This window comes from Papilio machaon, chromosome 7, assembly GCF_912999745.1.
Source record: "Papilio machaon chromosome 7, ilPapMach1.1, whole genome shotgun sequence".
NCBI classification, from domain to species: Eukaryota; Metazoa; Arthropoda; class Insecta; order Lepidoptera; family Papilionidae; genus Papilio; species Papilio machaon.
In genome coordinates this window covers 5,875,262-5,891,564 of record NC_059992.1, presented here as the reverse complement: position 1 = coordinate 5,891,564, position 16,303 = coordinate 5,875,262, and the positions used below count along the sequence as shown (strand labels likewise).

Genomic DNA, 16,303 nt, shown 5'->3' with positions numbered 1-16,303 from the left:
TGATCGTCTCTGTGTGAATCTCCCTTTATATAGGTAGGTAGAAAAATTCCATTGAAATTATTGTTCTCACTGTGGTTAGCTTGTATGTATCGTTGTAATCACTTATGCATACTGAATCTATGTACTTGTAATATAAATTGTTTGTTGACAGTTTTGTGAGTTAGAAAGTTTTTTATTACTTTAGAGAGTTACCGTTTAATATTCCACGTATAAACAACTTACTTTACCATTTATCGCTTATTTGTATAACAGCTATATATTTAATGTACAAATGTATATAAAGTACATTGGCATATCATCATATGTTTAATTATTTAAAAATTATGTATTTGTGTTAAATGTTGTCATTATTTACATTATTATGAGGTATGATAATATTTTTAAGTCATTAACTGTTTGTACTGTTCCTTGCTTTCTACATTTTCCATACTTTACTCGTCCTTGTTACAGCACCTCATAAAATTGTTGTATAATGTTTATGAAAATATTCAATAAAATAATTTTATCCTAGATCTTATATTTCAGATTTAAACTACAAATTGTAAATGTATTATAGTTGTAGTGATTTGAATAAAATGTTAATAACAAGGGGAATTAATGTTATCATTCCTGGGATTTTTTTTATTTAATTTTATCATTAAACATTGATGTGTTTGCTAAATACGAAAACTAATACAAACCTCAAAAACACACTATATTGCATACCTACATGCATTACCTAATTGTAACAACATGGCAGAAATTTATAACCTGTAGGTTCGTAGTAATGTTTTTGTGTGAAGCATCAGCTTTATCCAAGACATCTAAGGGCCTTCAAAAGTGAATTATACTTGCAGATATATTATGTCATAAGTTGAAACTATGATCAGCTACGTCTTCTAGACAAGTCATGTTACAAAGCATAATATCTACAGTTAGTTAATAACGTACAATATGAAATAAGTTCTCGTATTTGGCAGAAAATCGTTAATAAGACAATTATTATGTATATTTCTTTTCTCATTTTAGGAAATATGTCAATACTAAAAAATGTTTAATACTTTTTGGTTATTTTAATTTTTAAATTGTTAGCTATTATTTTAAATTGTCAGTTAAGTATAATAAACATCTGAAGAATATCGAAGAATATTTATTGAAGCGAAACTTATTCCGAAAAAGATTTTAGTTGAAAAAATGAACACACCGCTAGTTAAGTATTATGTAATTTTTCTATTGTTATTATGTTATTTTTTCTGTTGTTTTTTATGTATTTAGCACATTTCTACAATTATCTGCATTTGAATGTACAAATATAAGTTATTTAGTTAAGTTATAATAGAGCATAAACTCATTTATTTTAAAGATTACAGATATTAGACATGCATGAAAAATGTAATAAACATTACTTTTAAGGCTTACATATAATCGACAGTAAAAATTAATTTGTAAAATAAGATAAGAGCTAGTTTTTAAATGCATTTATTCTATATGGTAAATTATAAAAAAAAAGTAAAAAAATTAAAAAATCATTATTTATATACTAGCTTTGATTGTGATTGAAACAAATGAATCATTAAAACAATTGAAAGTTCTTTTAAATTACTTTATGAACTTTTGTTATTTGGATTTATGATTATAATTTTAAATTAAATTAAAAAAAAAACTAGATATCTTTCCTGTATTAAAATAAAATATATTTTCCTTAAATTATTCAAACTTTCGTGAGACATTATCACTAACTTATATAGAAACGGCTAAAACACTCACGGATATAGTGAGCGACGGGCCGCGTCCGCGAAATAATACCAATCCCACTCACCCTGATGAAGAGCCCCCGTAGGGCTCGAAACTAGTCGGTGACGACACCGGATATATATACGTGAGTATATTTTCCTTGTTACAATTGGCTGTTGATTCGTAATCAACAACCATATTCTTAATTTAATTATGACATCTCTTAAAACATATATTTTTAATGCCGTGGGTTTTATTTCCAAAGCATAATTATTGTTATGCGACAAATTATCTACAAAAAAAAACTGAGACATCGATTATGTAATATGTTTTGGTAGAGAAACCCTACGTTAATAAATAAAAGCATTGGATATTAAAGAATATTAATATTTTTTTAGTAAATCGAATAAATTTAAATATTTTCTTTTTTATTTAAGGCAGTATAAAAATGGTATTAATTAAAGAATAAGGAGGAAAGGAAACAGACATTCTTAAATAATGATAATTTTGTTAGGGTGGATGAAATATGTGGTTAAATTTCTGACAGTAGAAATAAAAATGATAACCTTCAAGAAATACCTCTTGATAATTCACTCATTTCAAAAGTGCTCGACAAATAATAAGGCGTAATTAAATCTTTACGTTTTCCCCTTTAATTGATTTCAGACATATTTACATTTTGAAATAGCAACATTTATTATGACAATAAGTTTAGACTGAAAACATCTTAAGACCAATTTTTCTTAAAATTACTTGTCAGAAATTGCACTATGTCTAAACATTTGAAAAAAAAACATACATAAAGAAATTAAGAAACAACTTTTGACTGTCTGTAATACGAGAAAATAACTAGGGGAAATCGTTTTTTTTTTTTCATTTCGACATAAAAGATCGAAAATAAATTAAAAACGTAATACTATTCAGCCCTAGTTTTCTTCCATAACATCCACAAGATAAATTAGCTCATTTGAAAACCTAGATACATTGTTTATTACATGAAGACGATATAATTTTTTTCTTAATTACTTACCTTTCAGACGTCTCACTATTCTACAAATTAATACAGTTCTCTTTACCGACATATATGTAGATAAAAATAAATTAGTAAATTTACCAAACGCATATTACAAATTCTCCGCATATTGTAAGTAAATGAACTTATTAACTTATAATATATACATATAAAGTTGAATAGAATATAGGTAAAGAAAGTATTCGAATTAACAATCCATTTAATACCAGAGTGGATACAAATAACAGTATTAATAATTTAAAATAAAACAACGTAAAAATAAGACAATAAGTGGAATTCATTGGACATAGGTGAGAATTATCAAACTATTTTCAATCATCTTAACTTCATGCATAATTCTTTGTATACAATATTTCATTTATCTATATTTTAAATGACAAAACAAATTGTTGTTAGTTTAAAACTTAAATAATATTAAATTTAAAACATTAGTGATTTTTGTTCCGCATCCTTTAGTGGATAGGTTTAACTACTATTGTAAAACTAAAGTTTTTTTAACGATTCTCTACGCCGTCAATTCTGTTGTGTAAAAAGATTTTAAAAAATAAACTTTTTTAAAGATCGTAGCAATTTGTATTTGTCAGTTAATAATTTGATGTTGAAAAACATCATATTTAAACTATCGTTATAAATAGTTTTTGTAATATTATTGTCTTCCTTAAAGCAAGACAATATTGTCATCATACGATGATATTGTCTTATTGCCAAGTATTGTGTAAATTTGCAATCATTTTATTTTTATAATTTATGACTGTTTATTTTAATTTTTCAACATAACTAACAGATATCTCTCAAAAACAACTCTAATTCAAACTCAATATTAAAACTAACTATGGTACAATTTGAGTGTAATTTATTTCTTAAAATAAATCTATTGGAATTTAAACTAGTGGAATAAACTTTTCATTCCTTGTACAGAATCAGTTCTTTTATTCTTTTTGCTTTCAATTTTAAATTAACCTTAAAGAATAGCCGGGAGTTGTGCATATAATTTTACATTGAATAGATTAGTAATTTTCGTCTACAATATTCATGATCTGATAATTTTCACGATGTCCAAAGTTATGGTGCAAAGGGTTTAGGATCCCCCCTTCACTTGTTGAAATGCACTATTGAATTATGTATATAAATTAAAAATAATAGTGAATTTAAATTGAGATATTAGATTAAAGGTAAACTTTACATTCTATTTAAAAATATTTTGTACTATTACGTAATTTTTAGGCTCAACATTTTTATATTAGTTATGTTTACATGGTTTTAATTATTTTTTTTATTTACTGCGAAAAAATAATTTGCGTAAATTATAGGATCTTATTTTAAGGTAAATAATAATGATAATTTATTTTTAACAAAAATTTCATAAATCCATAATTTATTTATCTAACCAAATTTAAGTTACCGTTTCAGATTTAAACCTCCATGAAAATACTGAAAGTTAATTTCAGAAATAATTTAATTTATGATTAATAAATATTACTGCATATATTTTGAAATTTTGATATAAAATACCGAAAAAGAAAAAATATATGATATTGATATAAGTAATAATAAAATAAGTTAGAATAATTACAACCGAGTGAACTCACTCTGAAATGCTGTGTTGACAATAATGCTTTCGAAAGAAGCCTGTAGACTGTATTATAATATTGGTAGAAATTTAGTATTAAGAAATATATCTTAATCTTAAGTGTATATATTGTAATTAAAATTAATAAAAAAAAATGTGATATTATTAATTTACATAGTTATAAAACAATGTACGTGAAATTTATTTTAAATATAAACCTATGTTGATTTAGTTAACTTTTAAGTTATTTAAATTAATTAATTTTTAATTGTTATTTTAGTTTCGAAGATTATTTGCGAGAAATATGAAGAAATATTTAGCGATAAATAAGTCTATAAGTTAAATTACTTGGTAATTAACCTGCAACATTAAATTATTGAAAACAATAATAATGATTTTGAAAATATTTTAGTCAGATTTAAGTAAAAAATATTACTTTTACACAGCTTAAATGTAAAAAAATTAAATACAATTTCTAAACAGAATCACGAATTTTCAAAATGATAACTAAATAATTTATTATATATAATAGCGAACTTGTTGTTGTTTTTTTTCGAAAGACATAAAATAAATTTGAATTCAATATTTTTTTTACATATTAAGACATTAAATTCAGTTTGAATTCTATAGTAAAATTATTTATAAGTGGATAGTTGATACGTACGGATAGTTGTAATTACTCCGTAAGTATTCTTGCAAGGAGAACTGATTTGTCAATTACTGATTAGAGTCTTGCTTAAGGATTTTCTTTTGAAGTCCTCTTTCAATGCTGTAAATAATTTGTGTCGCTTAAAAGAGTTTCTGTTTATAAAACCTTAAAATATATTTTGAAAATAGTAAGTTATCAACATTTTAGTTCATAAAAGTTATTTTAATTGAATATTTTTACTCATAAAAACGAAAGTTGTGTTTCCTAAACTTCTTTTATGATTAATTTTATTTATTTATTACTTTTTTATTTGAAAAGTTTACTTTAAGAATAAATCTTAATAGGATGTAATTTAGTTTGCAATAAGTAGAATAGATAAACAATATTGTTTTCATTTGTTATAAAAGTTTCGACTTGGCCTATAAAATAGCTCAATTTAGAATGTCTAACATTATATGTGTATTTTCAAATATGTTGTAATGTTATTAAATGTAAAAATGACAATATATTTTATTATATGTAACAGTAAGATTATAATTTTATGTCATTTGTAAATAACCAAAATATATAGCAAATATTTTAATATTTTTTTTAATATTTTTTAAATTATTACATTTAATTTCGAACATATCGAATAAGTTGATTAATTTTGCATCTAGAGATGTACGATGTTTTGAATTTTATTAAACAATAATAAATATAATGTAGTAAAAAGAAAGATTTGAAAGATTTTTCCTGGTGATGATTTATTTATGACAATGACAATATTGAAAAATGAACAGCGACAAAAAAGTAAAAAAAAATATTTATAAAAAGATGTATCAATTGTTGCGCACTGGCCACGAAATACGGGTCCGGTATTGCCACAACAGAATGTTGATATTGAATTAATATTCTACAAAATGTTTAATTTAGTTTGCGTATATTATGATCTACTTTAAATATCTTCTAATTGTGTATATAACATGGTATTGTTGCGTCAGGTGATCAACAATTTTAAATTTCTTTCTATCAAATCTATTATTAAAAATAAAACCAACTGAAATCAATAATTATAATGATTAAATTATTCATTATTATAATTGTTATTTTTCATGTTTTATTTTTAATGATTTATGTAAATTATTATCAAATCATTAATAAATAATTCATGTAAACAAAATATAGTTACGTTATAGTGGTGTAAGTAGTTTTACAGTATTTAAGTTTGCACTCCATTAAACATATACTGGGTTATCGGTAAGCAAACATAATAATATTAAATGAAGGCTCATATTTCTTCAGATATACTTAATCAAGTACTAGTTAGTAGTTTGAAATGAAAAAAAAAAGATATTTAAATAAGAGGGTTTTGTTTTCTTCGCCATAAACTTGCCAGTGCTAAAAAAGTAAGGGGGGAATGTGCTAAATACATAGTATTTTAGGTAATTATTATTATTTTATAGATGAGGCAGTGCAAAATAACTTAGCGTTGTAATAATAGAGGAAAAATTATAGAAAATGCCATAAGTGTAATTATAATTTTTACATATATAAGTTATATCATATACTTTATGCAAAACTAGCGGTGTGTTTTAAATTAAGATTAATTTGGTTAAGTTTTTAAATGATATTACATCCTTCTGTACAGACTACATATATATTTTAATATAGACAGTGATTTAAATGAATTCTATTGGTTTTAAAGAATTATGTAAGCGTTAATAATGGTTGGTTATTTATCTTTTGGATGTGATAATATCAATGTTCGAATGAAAAAAGAAGTTTTAGTTTCATTTAGAATCTTGATTATAAAACGGGAAATTATTTAGGAAAATAAATTTTTATGTTTCCACTTTTTATATTTTTATGTATGATTTTTTGTATTTTTATGTATGATTTATTGAATTAAATGTAATGATAACCTTATATTCCCTAATATATATGTTAGAAAATTTTCAAGTGTTTTATTCTTAACCTTTACTAGCCAGAAACGTCTCATGCGTTTTATGTTACTACCAAGATACAAGTAAAATGTTTAGAACCTTTAACCTAAATCAACTTTAGCACCATTATTAAGGATTATTTGACGAGTAACACTTGGAACCATACTTAGCATTAAATAAAATCATAGAGTTTAGAAATAAATATTTTATTCTCCTTACACCAAAATTTACAAACACTTATTAAAATTGTAAACTTAAAATCCGGTTATGAAGACAAAAAGGCAAGAAGAACATTGAAATAGGCTTTTATATCTAAACCAAACAATAAAAAACAATCTTATAGAGTTTACTCGAGGTTAATTGTTATAGACGATCGTGTGGCTGAGTTAATCAAGGCATTAATATTTTGTTTGTATATAACTAGCAATGTTATCGGTACTTACGTACCTCAAAACGTGAAAGTATTTTAAATTTACGACTTTCACCGATTAATATGAAAAGGATCAGGACTCGTGACGGAATATTATTATGAGCATTATAATTCTGAGCAAAATCATTTTATATCGACTCCTATAAAATTTACCTAAGTTATAAAAAAAACATCGACATTTCATGGGAAAAATTAAAAAAAAATATCTCATCAATCAACATTGACCTCATCAGGATTTTATATTCTTCATTTATTAAAAAAAAAAATCTCTTATTAAAGTATTAACATCACCGAAAGCTTATTATTTAAAGAGTTCAAATGGATTTGCGATTTAATTTGCCACAACAGCCATACTGATTAACTAACTAAAATAATCTATATACAGTCAGACAAGAATATGACACTATCATTAATTCGTTACTATTATAGTCGTTGGCATCAATTTCTTTATCCTAATTTTTTTAAGCATTAACTTCGTTAAATTACAATCAGCTGTACGGTGTGACAGATCGCAGGCGTCTTGATTTACCAGGGAAGCCTCTTGCATATGGTGGTTTCGCGTTTGTGGTCACATAGTATACACCTCGAGCCCTGTAAAAACAAAACATTTTATAATTAATTTATTTTAATTTTTTTTTTATTTAATGTTTTATTTTTTAATATATTTTATAATACGCTTATGCATAAGCTTTAAAAGATTATCTAAATTAATGATAATATTACAAATTGGAATTTATGACTGATAAACTAAAACTTAAATCAGCGCCATCTTTAGTTCAATGTTATTACTACTAAAGCGTAGGTTTTTCTTAATCTCGGAAGAAATATCAAGATGTCGTGGATTATTTCTCTATAATTAATAGGAAAAATAATAAGGTGTATGATAATAATGTGAAAAGAATTGTTAACTAAATTATTTTGCAAAAAAAAACTTATGTTTTAAAAATGCCTTACCTGTGCGTAACGTGCTCCCCCATGAGTACATATTCGGTATCCTTCGGCTCACACCAGCCTATCAGGTATGAGAACAGATTGGGACAAGGTCCAGCCCAGAAACCCGTTGGGCTGTTAATAGATTCGATAAAATACGGAGTTACCTTCGTATGGTCGCAGGAAAGTGTTTCTAAAATGAAAAATCGAGATTATTTCTTGATCCTTGCTTTCAATCTTGTTTTAGACGATTGTTGCTTCCTCTATTGATACAGTTCATAAGAAAAAGCGCCATCTTTTTGTGGACTACCGTAACACATATCATTGTTTGATTTATTTATAGATGGCGCTAAGTCTAATTTTTTTCTTGAACGATTATAATGTAAAACTTATTCTGTTATTTTAACAATTTTATAAAATACCTATATAATGGTAACAAAAATCAAACTTACGAAAAATGGTATCATGCGCGCATCCTGGTTGACTGGAGCCGCCGTTGACATAAAAATCAGCATGCCCGTTGGGTCCCCACTGACCAAGGATTCCAGCGCCCGTGTGTAGAATGTCAACAAACAGAGCATCCGTGTGGTCCAAGTCTCGAGACCGATTGTTACCCATGTAAAAGAATATGGTGGGATCCAAGCCTGTAATTGTAATTGAAAACATTTATTACATTAATAAAATAATTTAAACATAAGTAACTGATAGAGCTTAGATTGTTTAACTCCTTACTGTGATACTATATTGTACTTCTGTGATACTATCTACAATAAAACGTATCTTATAACTTTTCCCATTACATTCTAATCGTTACTTACCAGTGATCCTCCCTAGTTTCCCGTCAGTGAGGTGATTAGCCACTAGACCTAGAATGTGAGCGCCGACGCTGTAACCGATTGTGTGTATTCTCTCTGGTGCCACAGCCTTCTTGGGATGATACTGCAGATAGTCCACCAGCTGTGCTATACACATACTAGCAAACCGAGGAGCCCACTCTATCTAGAAAAAAAACGTTAATGTAATAACATCCACCAAGTTTATTTTCATAATAGCAATCTCCTTAAAAAATTGCGCTTTTTTATTGTACTTATCAGCGAATTTCCTTACACTTCACTTCATCTTTCTTTAGACCTCCTCTATATACTGTTTAATAGATGGGCACTTAATATGAAATGAACATTTTGTTTGACCCTAAATTAAAATGTAACTTGAAATTGAAACAGAGATTGGTTTAAATTAGTATTTCAACCTGACTGAGACAAGGTTCCTTGACGAGGCTGCCGTAGTCGACTATGATGATATTATAGTGACCCCTTGCGAAATAAGCGTTTCTCATGTCAGTGCTAGGCGACAGATTTCTTCCTCCGCCAAAGCCGTGTACGACAATCTTCGTAGGGTACTTCGGATTAAACTTTGAATTCGTCAAGGAGTCGTTATCCAAGGTGTTAAGTAATTCTCCCTTTTCTTGAGTAGTCCTGAAACAAATAAACATTAGTCATTTCAACATATTGATATATAAAGAGGTCTTAACAATATTTTTGACAGAGCTTAGTTGGACTTACGACATAAAAGGTTGTTTAACAATTTGGGCCAAATGGCAAATAAATTATGGTGGCAAATTTCAAATTAGGGATAATCTCAAGAACTGGTTGCATTGTATTTTTTAAAACTATACCTGGTGTAAAGAAAAAACTGCATTTGTGGATGTGGACACCTAAACGGGCCGGGGATACATGACTTGGTATTGAAGAGATCTCGTACCGACTGCGGTTTCTTCTCACGTTCATCTTTCTCTTGCGTCTGCGAAACTGAAAACGTAAAATACAACAAGATTATCAAAAATGTAAAGAATGTTTTTTTGTTATAATGTGTCACCAAAATATTGAGCTAATAGATATAATAAAAGGACTTTTTTATTGATTCTTCCAATTACTAGTATACAATTTTCCAGATCAGTGATCCAATCCAGCGCCAAATCACTGGAAAAAAATAAAACCACACTGGAATACATTGTGTGGGTTCCAGTGTAGGTATTCATTATTCCAGTTGTGATCCAGCGTTGAATTTATCGCTAGACTGGAATAATGCAAACTACGCATAAACGGTAAGAAAGATAAGAGGACAAACCTATTCAAAACCTGTCAAGTAAAACAAAATGAATGACCAATTCCTAAAAGTTTTATTAAACATTTTGAAATCTAAATATTTAAGGCTCGTATTTCATCAGCAAATTGTAACATACCACGCTGTTATTACCTACCTATTATTATTTAGATCGTTAACTTAATGCACCACATTTTATGTCATGGTTATGTAATTAATGACCGGACTATTTCATAATATAATCCAATTAAAATTAGAGCAATAAATAAATGCTGATAAACTATATCGGGAGCGTAGATGGCTCAGGGGTTAAGCGCTTGACTTACAATCTGCAGGTCCTGGGTTCGAATCCCACCATATACTAATGGGATTTTCGGTTCTCAATTTACATATGTACATTCATCCGACATTCTTACGGTGAAGAAAAACATCGTGATGTAACTGAAACTTTATCATAAGCTTCATTAGCTAATATTTGAAGATGAAATTATTTCTTCTAAATAAAATTCTCATTGCGTTATCGTCAACAAAAACTAACTTAGTTTTTTCAACAAGAAATTTTTATTTGATCGACAAGTTGTCGCTATTCAAAAAGCTGTAAAAACAAGTATTCTCCGCCTTTCATATCTGTAATGATGATATTTATTAAGTTATAAGGCCTGTGTTAGTCCTCTTTATTTTCTTATAAGAAAAATATGGGAAGGGAAGTGGATTAGATGGAGAAGGGGACGTATAGGAAAGGGTAATATTTTCTACTCCATTAATTAAACGTAGTAAACGCATTTGCAATTGCGGATGTCTACGGGCAGCACTTCACTATTTGGACAAATTCAGCTGGACGCTGGTTTGTTTATACCTTGTAATATAAAAAATACATCGTTTCAAATTCACTATAAGCTTGATTTCTTAATAGTGAAGCTTGTTGCGGCAACATCGGCCCTGGAGTGGAGTGGCTAGTGACTTTTTTGTATATATTTTCTTTCTTTTCTGGTCATTATTCTTTTTTTCTGTTAATCAAAAAGTCTTGTTTCATCACCAAAAAACAGTTCTTTGATTTTAATATAAATCATTATATTTAACATCAAAAGCTATCAAGTACTTCAGCTTATCGATAAGCCTTGCATAAGATAAGATGTATGTAACTTTATTATATATTATTACTTTATATGTATCAATTAAATACTTGTTGTATAATTATTATGACAATGGCCTTCTTATAAACACAAAGCAAGGTGGCGGGTTCAGATGACGTTATGTATAAAGGACATTAAGGTAGGGCTCATAGGATATACGACTTAAATTCAATTGAACGATTGAACAAATCTTGACGTGACGAACCATCTATGACGTGATAGAAAAAAAATTATTTTAATTAACATGTCTAAAAACTTTTTTCATTGTAGATATTTGAATATTTAAAAAATATATTTGTGCTGTTTTGCTTACCTCAATACCTAAAGGTATTAGATTCAAGATAGACATAAAAACAATTTAAGTAAATAGTTATCTAAACAATGCAGTATGGAAGTGAAAATAGTTTATCGCGGTGGACAATGACGACAGCCCAATTTACTATAATTTATTCTACCGTCTTTGCAAAAGCTTAAGCATCGTTGCCATTGTCAAGAAATAACAATATAACACTTTGAAGATTGCAAATCGTTTTAAGTAACAACTTGAGTTGTTAATTGTAAAATTTAAAAATATTTAAAAAAGATTTTTAAAATTTTGTAGCATTATTACGAAAAATTAAAACAAAGCAATTACGATATATAAAAACAGTTTAAAAATGTAAAGTTTATCCATGATAAATCCATAGTCTGGGTGCTTGAAAGTTTAATTTAATTACTTTCATTTCTAGTTGATAAAAATTAACATACAATCGCCTCTTTTATATGGCAAAGGAACTAGATCGTCAATTAAAAACAAATAGAACATGTTTAGAACAATGTCGCAAGAAATGTAATACAGTTGTATAAGATTCTCACATAACGATTCTCGAAGGACCATTATAAAATTACCTTTTACCAATACTGAATTGGTATCACCAAAAGGATCTTAACTTGATGGTTAGCATTTAAACGACAGTGACAGGTCACACTTTCACTTATGATTCATGTTTATGGCAGGTCTAGAATCATTAATACATGATCGGAATATTATATTTATCAAATTATAATAAAGTTATAGAATACTAGCTATCGCCCGCGACTCTGTCCGCACGGAATTACAAAAAAAACTTATTAAGTAGCCTATATGTTCTTCCAGACTATGTTCTACATGTAAGCCAAATTTTATCGAGATCCGTTGAGCCGTTCTGGAGATACATTCAAACAAACATCCATCCATTTATCCATCCATCCAATCATTCGCATAGTATTTCTAGTTTCTATGTATGAAATATTCATATTTTATAATCGCCAGTAGTATTCAAGAATTGATATTACGAAAAGAGGTTACACGCGTGGGCGCATAATACTTAGACGTATCAATAAAATGCCATATTGTTGCAATCGACGATGCAGTATTTATGTCGTATTAGGTGGATGCTATTTCAACACGGAGGTCAAAAGTTTCATCATCAGTAGAGACCTTCTAATCAAACTATAATTTTGGAGGTTACGTTGAATGCTTCACTTGACTCTAAATAACTTAAAGTGACCTTTAGATGCGCATGTTAATGAATTCTATTCCAATTAAGTGCAGGTTAAAATCAAGGTTTACAAATTATGTTTCTTACCAAAATTATGCTACCGGACATACATCCCTCCGGTATATTTATAAAAATAAAAAACAAAACACAAATAGTTTTTTTTTCTATCAAAGTCATATTTTAGTAGATTGGTTAAAAGTAAAATTTAATGTTGTCCATCATCCTATCAAGAGTAGTTGAAACAAATTATTATTATTTATTTATTTATTTATTTACAATACAATGATAACCTAAAATGGAACTATGTCCCACAAAATTATATAAAATAATTTGACTGTGGGATCAAAAATTTAAATTTAAATTTAAATTAATATAAAATAAAATTGTTCAGATATATTTTTAAACTCTAGTAAAGACAATATTTATAAATTTAAACATACTTTTTTCTAATATATTACTGTATTACATAATATTTGTATTCGTAAAATAGTATCTTCAATTCATATCTGCCCTGCACATAATTATACTTTCCTCTCATATACCGGATGACTGGTAGAGAATGCCTTTAGGCATTAAGTCCTTCTTGTACTTATAAAAGTGCTAAAGAATAAATAAATAAATAAAATAAGAATATGAAAAACTATATGCAATTTGTCAAGGTCACTCCAAAGTATGTCATTACCAAATTCATCCATTAATATTCTTTATGCGCAACTACTTATCCAATAGTTATTTATATTCTTTTTTGAGTATGCAATTAATAAAGTTGCAACAATGATGAAGAAAATATAATTTACAAGTATATCTAAAAAGTATTTTTTTTTATCGTAGAATATTAAATTGTTCGTGTCCTGTTGTTGCTTGACAGAAGTGTATATATAAAATGTATAACCAGACATTTACCGTTGGTTTCTGAGACCAAGATCTCTGCATAAAACATATGGTAATCCTTACGACGATGTTTGAAAAAAAATTGTAATAAAAATATTTTTAAACGGGGGTTTTTGGTCTCAGAAACCCTCGATTAATCGTTTCTCTTATAATTTCAATAAAACATCATAAGATATGAAAAGCTGATCCTATTACTTGGTATATAACTTTAATAGATGAAAGATTAACAAAATATAAATGTAGTTTCGTATTAGTTATGGAAATTTATCGTCAATATTATTTATACAAGTAAACAAAAGTGTTAACGTATGCATACTCAGTTCAACAGCCTTCAAAATAAATTACACGATTTCTTTATTATTTCACAACAACTTTCAAGGTAAATTGTGTGATAGCAATTTTTATTGCTTTGCCAAATATTATACTTTTATAAGGGTTTTTAATATTAAAATTTAAAATTTGCATACTATTACTATTAGATATTTAATAGTTACTAACTGTTGGTTTCTGACATCAAAATCTCTGTATAAAACACTAGCTTTTACCCGCGACTCCGTCCGCGCGGAATAAAAAATAGATAACGGGGTTAAAATTATCCTATGTCCGTTTCCTGGTTCTAAGCTACCTGCCCACCAATTTTCAGTCAAATCGATTCAGCCGTTCTTGAGCTATAAATAGTGTAACTAACACGACTTTATTTTATATATATAGATATTGTCATCCCTGTCATAATTATTGACAAAACAGAGATAACAATATGTTTTAAACGGTGATTTTGGTTTCAAAAACTCGCGGTTAGGCAGTTCTGTAGTATAGAATTCTCTATTTAATATAATTTGAATAAGTCCTGAATAATCCTTCAGTGCATATATTTTTTAGAGGTATTAGAGAAAGCTATTGGGGAAGTAAATCAATTGTTGCTGTAAAAAAAGTTTTAATAAAAAACGTGGGAAAATGCTCTAACATTAATTAGTTCCGTTTACAACATGGTGAGTGTTTAAATGAACTATTTACGACTCCATGCGTTGGTTTTTTGTTTTTGATGATTGGAACCCCAAGACCAAGGTTTTCAAGATTTAAAAAAAATGGTCTACCTAAAAAATCTAAGTGTTATATGTCGTATAATGCCATACCTTAGCGAGGTATTTTTCAAAGACAAATCCGAAACTCTTTCCCTTTCAAAGACTAGAATTTCAAATCGCAATTTAATAATTGATCGCATATATAATTATATGATAAAAATTACGAATTCATGTGTTCTCTTGTTCGTTTGCAAATTTTTTATAGTAAAAAAAATATATACATCGCAACTGTTTGTTGTTAAAATAATTGTACAGAGTGAATTACTTTACTATTATTTATTTTAAGTTTAGGAAACAAGCAGAACCTTTTTGTGTTTACTAAATGAAAAAAAAAACTGCAGCTTAAAACAGACTGTTTTTTGTAATAGTAACGAATTACTCGTATTAACCTTAAAAAGGCGGAGTAACAAAAACTTTACTGTTGACCTTCAGCGCTGCACTCGGTATTTATATATGTTCTATATGTACAAATATAATAAACTTATTTATAACAGAAGTAACTGACTGACAACTCATTCGGTTAAATATGAAAACATAGATCAAACGACTTTGCCTAGAATCTTGAGGTTCGAATCGCTATGTTAAGTTCCAACCGCACCAAACGTATTGTAGTGAACTTATATCATATAATAATGTTCAAATTTTTGGAACGAATTCTAAGCAAAGGGGTCGCAACTGAACCGACAAATATCCAAATGATTTACATGGAAATTCACAAAATAGACAAAAACTATCACATTCTTTCAAATTTGTATACAATATTCGCGAGTGATAGTATTAAGTAAGTTGAAAGAGCGAGGCGCTGTTATGCAACTCGAATGTCGGCCGAACGATTAACGTAACGTTCGGAAGTAGCGCGCACGATCATTGTGCGCATGCCCGGTGTGACTCGGTACAAGTTTCGCGGTATTTTTGTATTAATTAAACGGTTATGTGTGAACAATACTTAATTGGTTTCATTGTAGTATGTTAATATGTAGATTAAAAGAGAACTCTATTTACTAAGTCAAGTTGTAAATTTATTTTAGCTAATAATCGCAGTTCTATTCTAAGTGACGGAGTAAAATTGGGTAAAAACCAATAAATTTATTTTGTCTCTTCTTCAATAAGTATAACAAATATTGTCAAAATAAAAAAAAAATATACGACAATTGAAAACATATATTTGTTAATTATATTTCATTTTAAAAATTGCAGCTCTTACCGGAAAATTGAACCGCAGTTATTCCCAATAAGAAGAGCCATTTAACATTTGCCACCATTTTTTAATTTACTATTAACACTGTCACGTTTAAAAAAAATACGATTACTAAAACTTTATTTT

General features: G+C 27.8%; 1 protein-coding gene across 1 annotated transcript; it reads right to left on the bottom strand.

The window, feature by feature from the left end:
• Positions 1-7,596: 7,596 nt before the first annotated feature.
• On the bottom strand, positions 7,597-16,303 carry LOC106714883 (phospholipase A1 member A). Its single transcript, XM_014508002.2, has 7 exons — positions 16,184-16,303; positions 9,926-10,058; positions 9,500-9,725; positions 9,069-9,249; positions 8,703-8,894; positions 8,275-8,443; positions 7,597-7,911 (listed from the first exon to the last, which is right to left on the bottom strand). The coding sequence occupies exons 1-7, from the start codon at positions 16,239-16,241 to the stop codon at positions 7,809-7,811; spliced, it is 1,062 nt and encodes a 353-aa protein (XP_014363488.2). The 5' UTR covers positions 16,242-16,303; the 3' UTR covers positions 7,597-7,808.

What these genes read in the sequence shown, in the direction of transcription:
- LOC106714883 (XM_014508002.2), bottom strand. Translation starts at nt 16,241, where the DNA reads ATGGTGGCAAATGTTAAATGGCTCTTCTTATTGGGAATAACTGCGGTT. An exon ending in CAGTTTTTTCTTTACACCAG is followed by an intron (nt 9,726 to 9,925) that starts GTATAGTTTTAA and finishes TATTTGTTTCAG; the next exon opens with GACTACTCAAGAAAAGGGAG. An exon ending in CGCGCATGATACCATTTTTC is followed by an intron (nt 8,444 to 8,702) that starts GTAAGTTTGATT and finishes TTTTCATTTTAG; the next exon opens with AAACACTTTCCTGCGACCAT.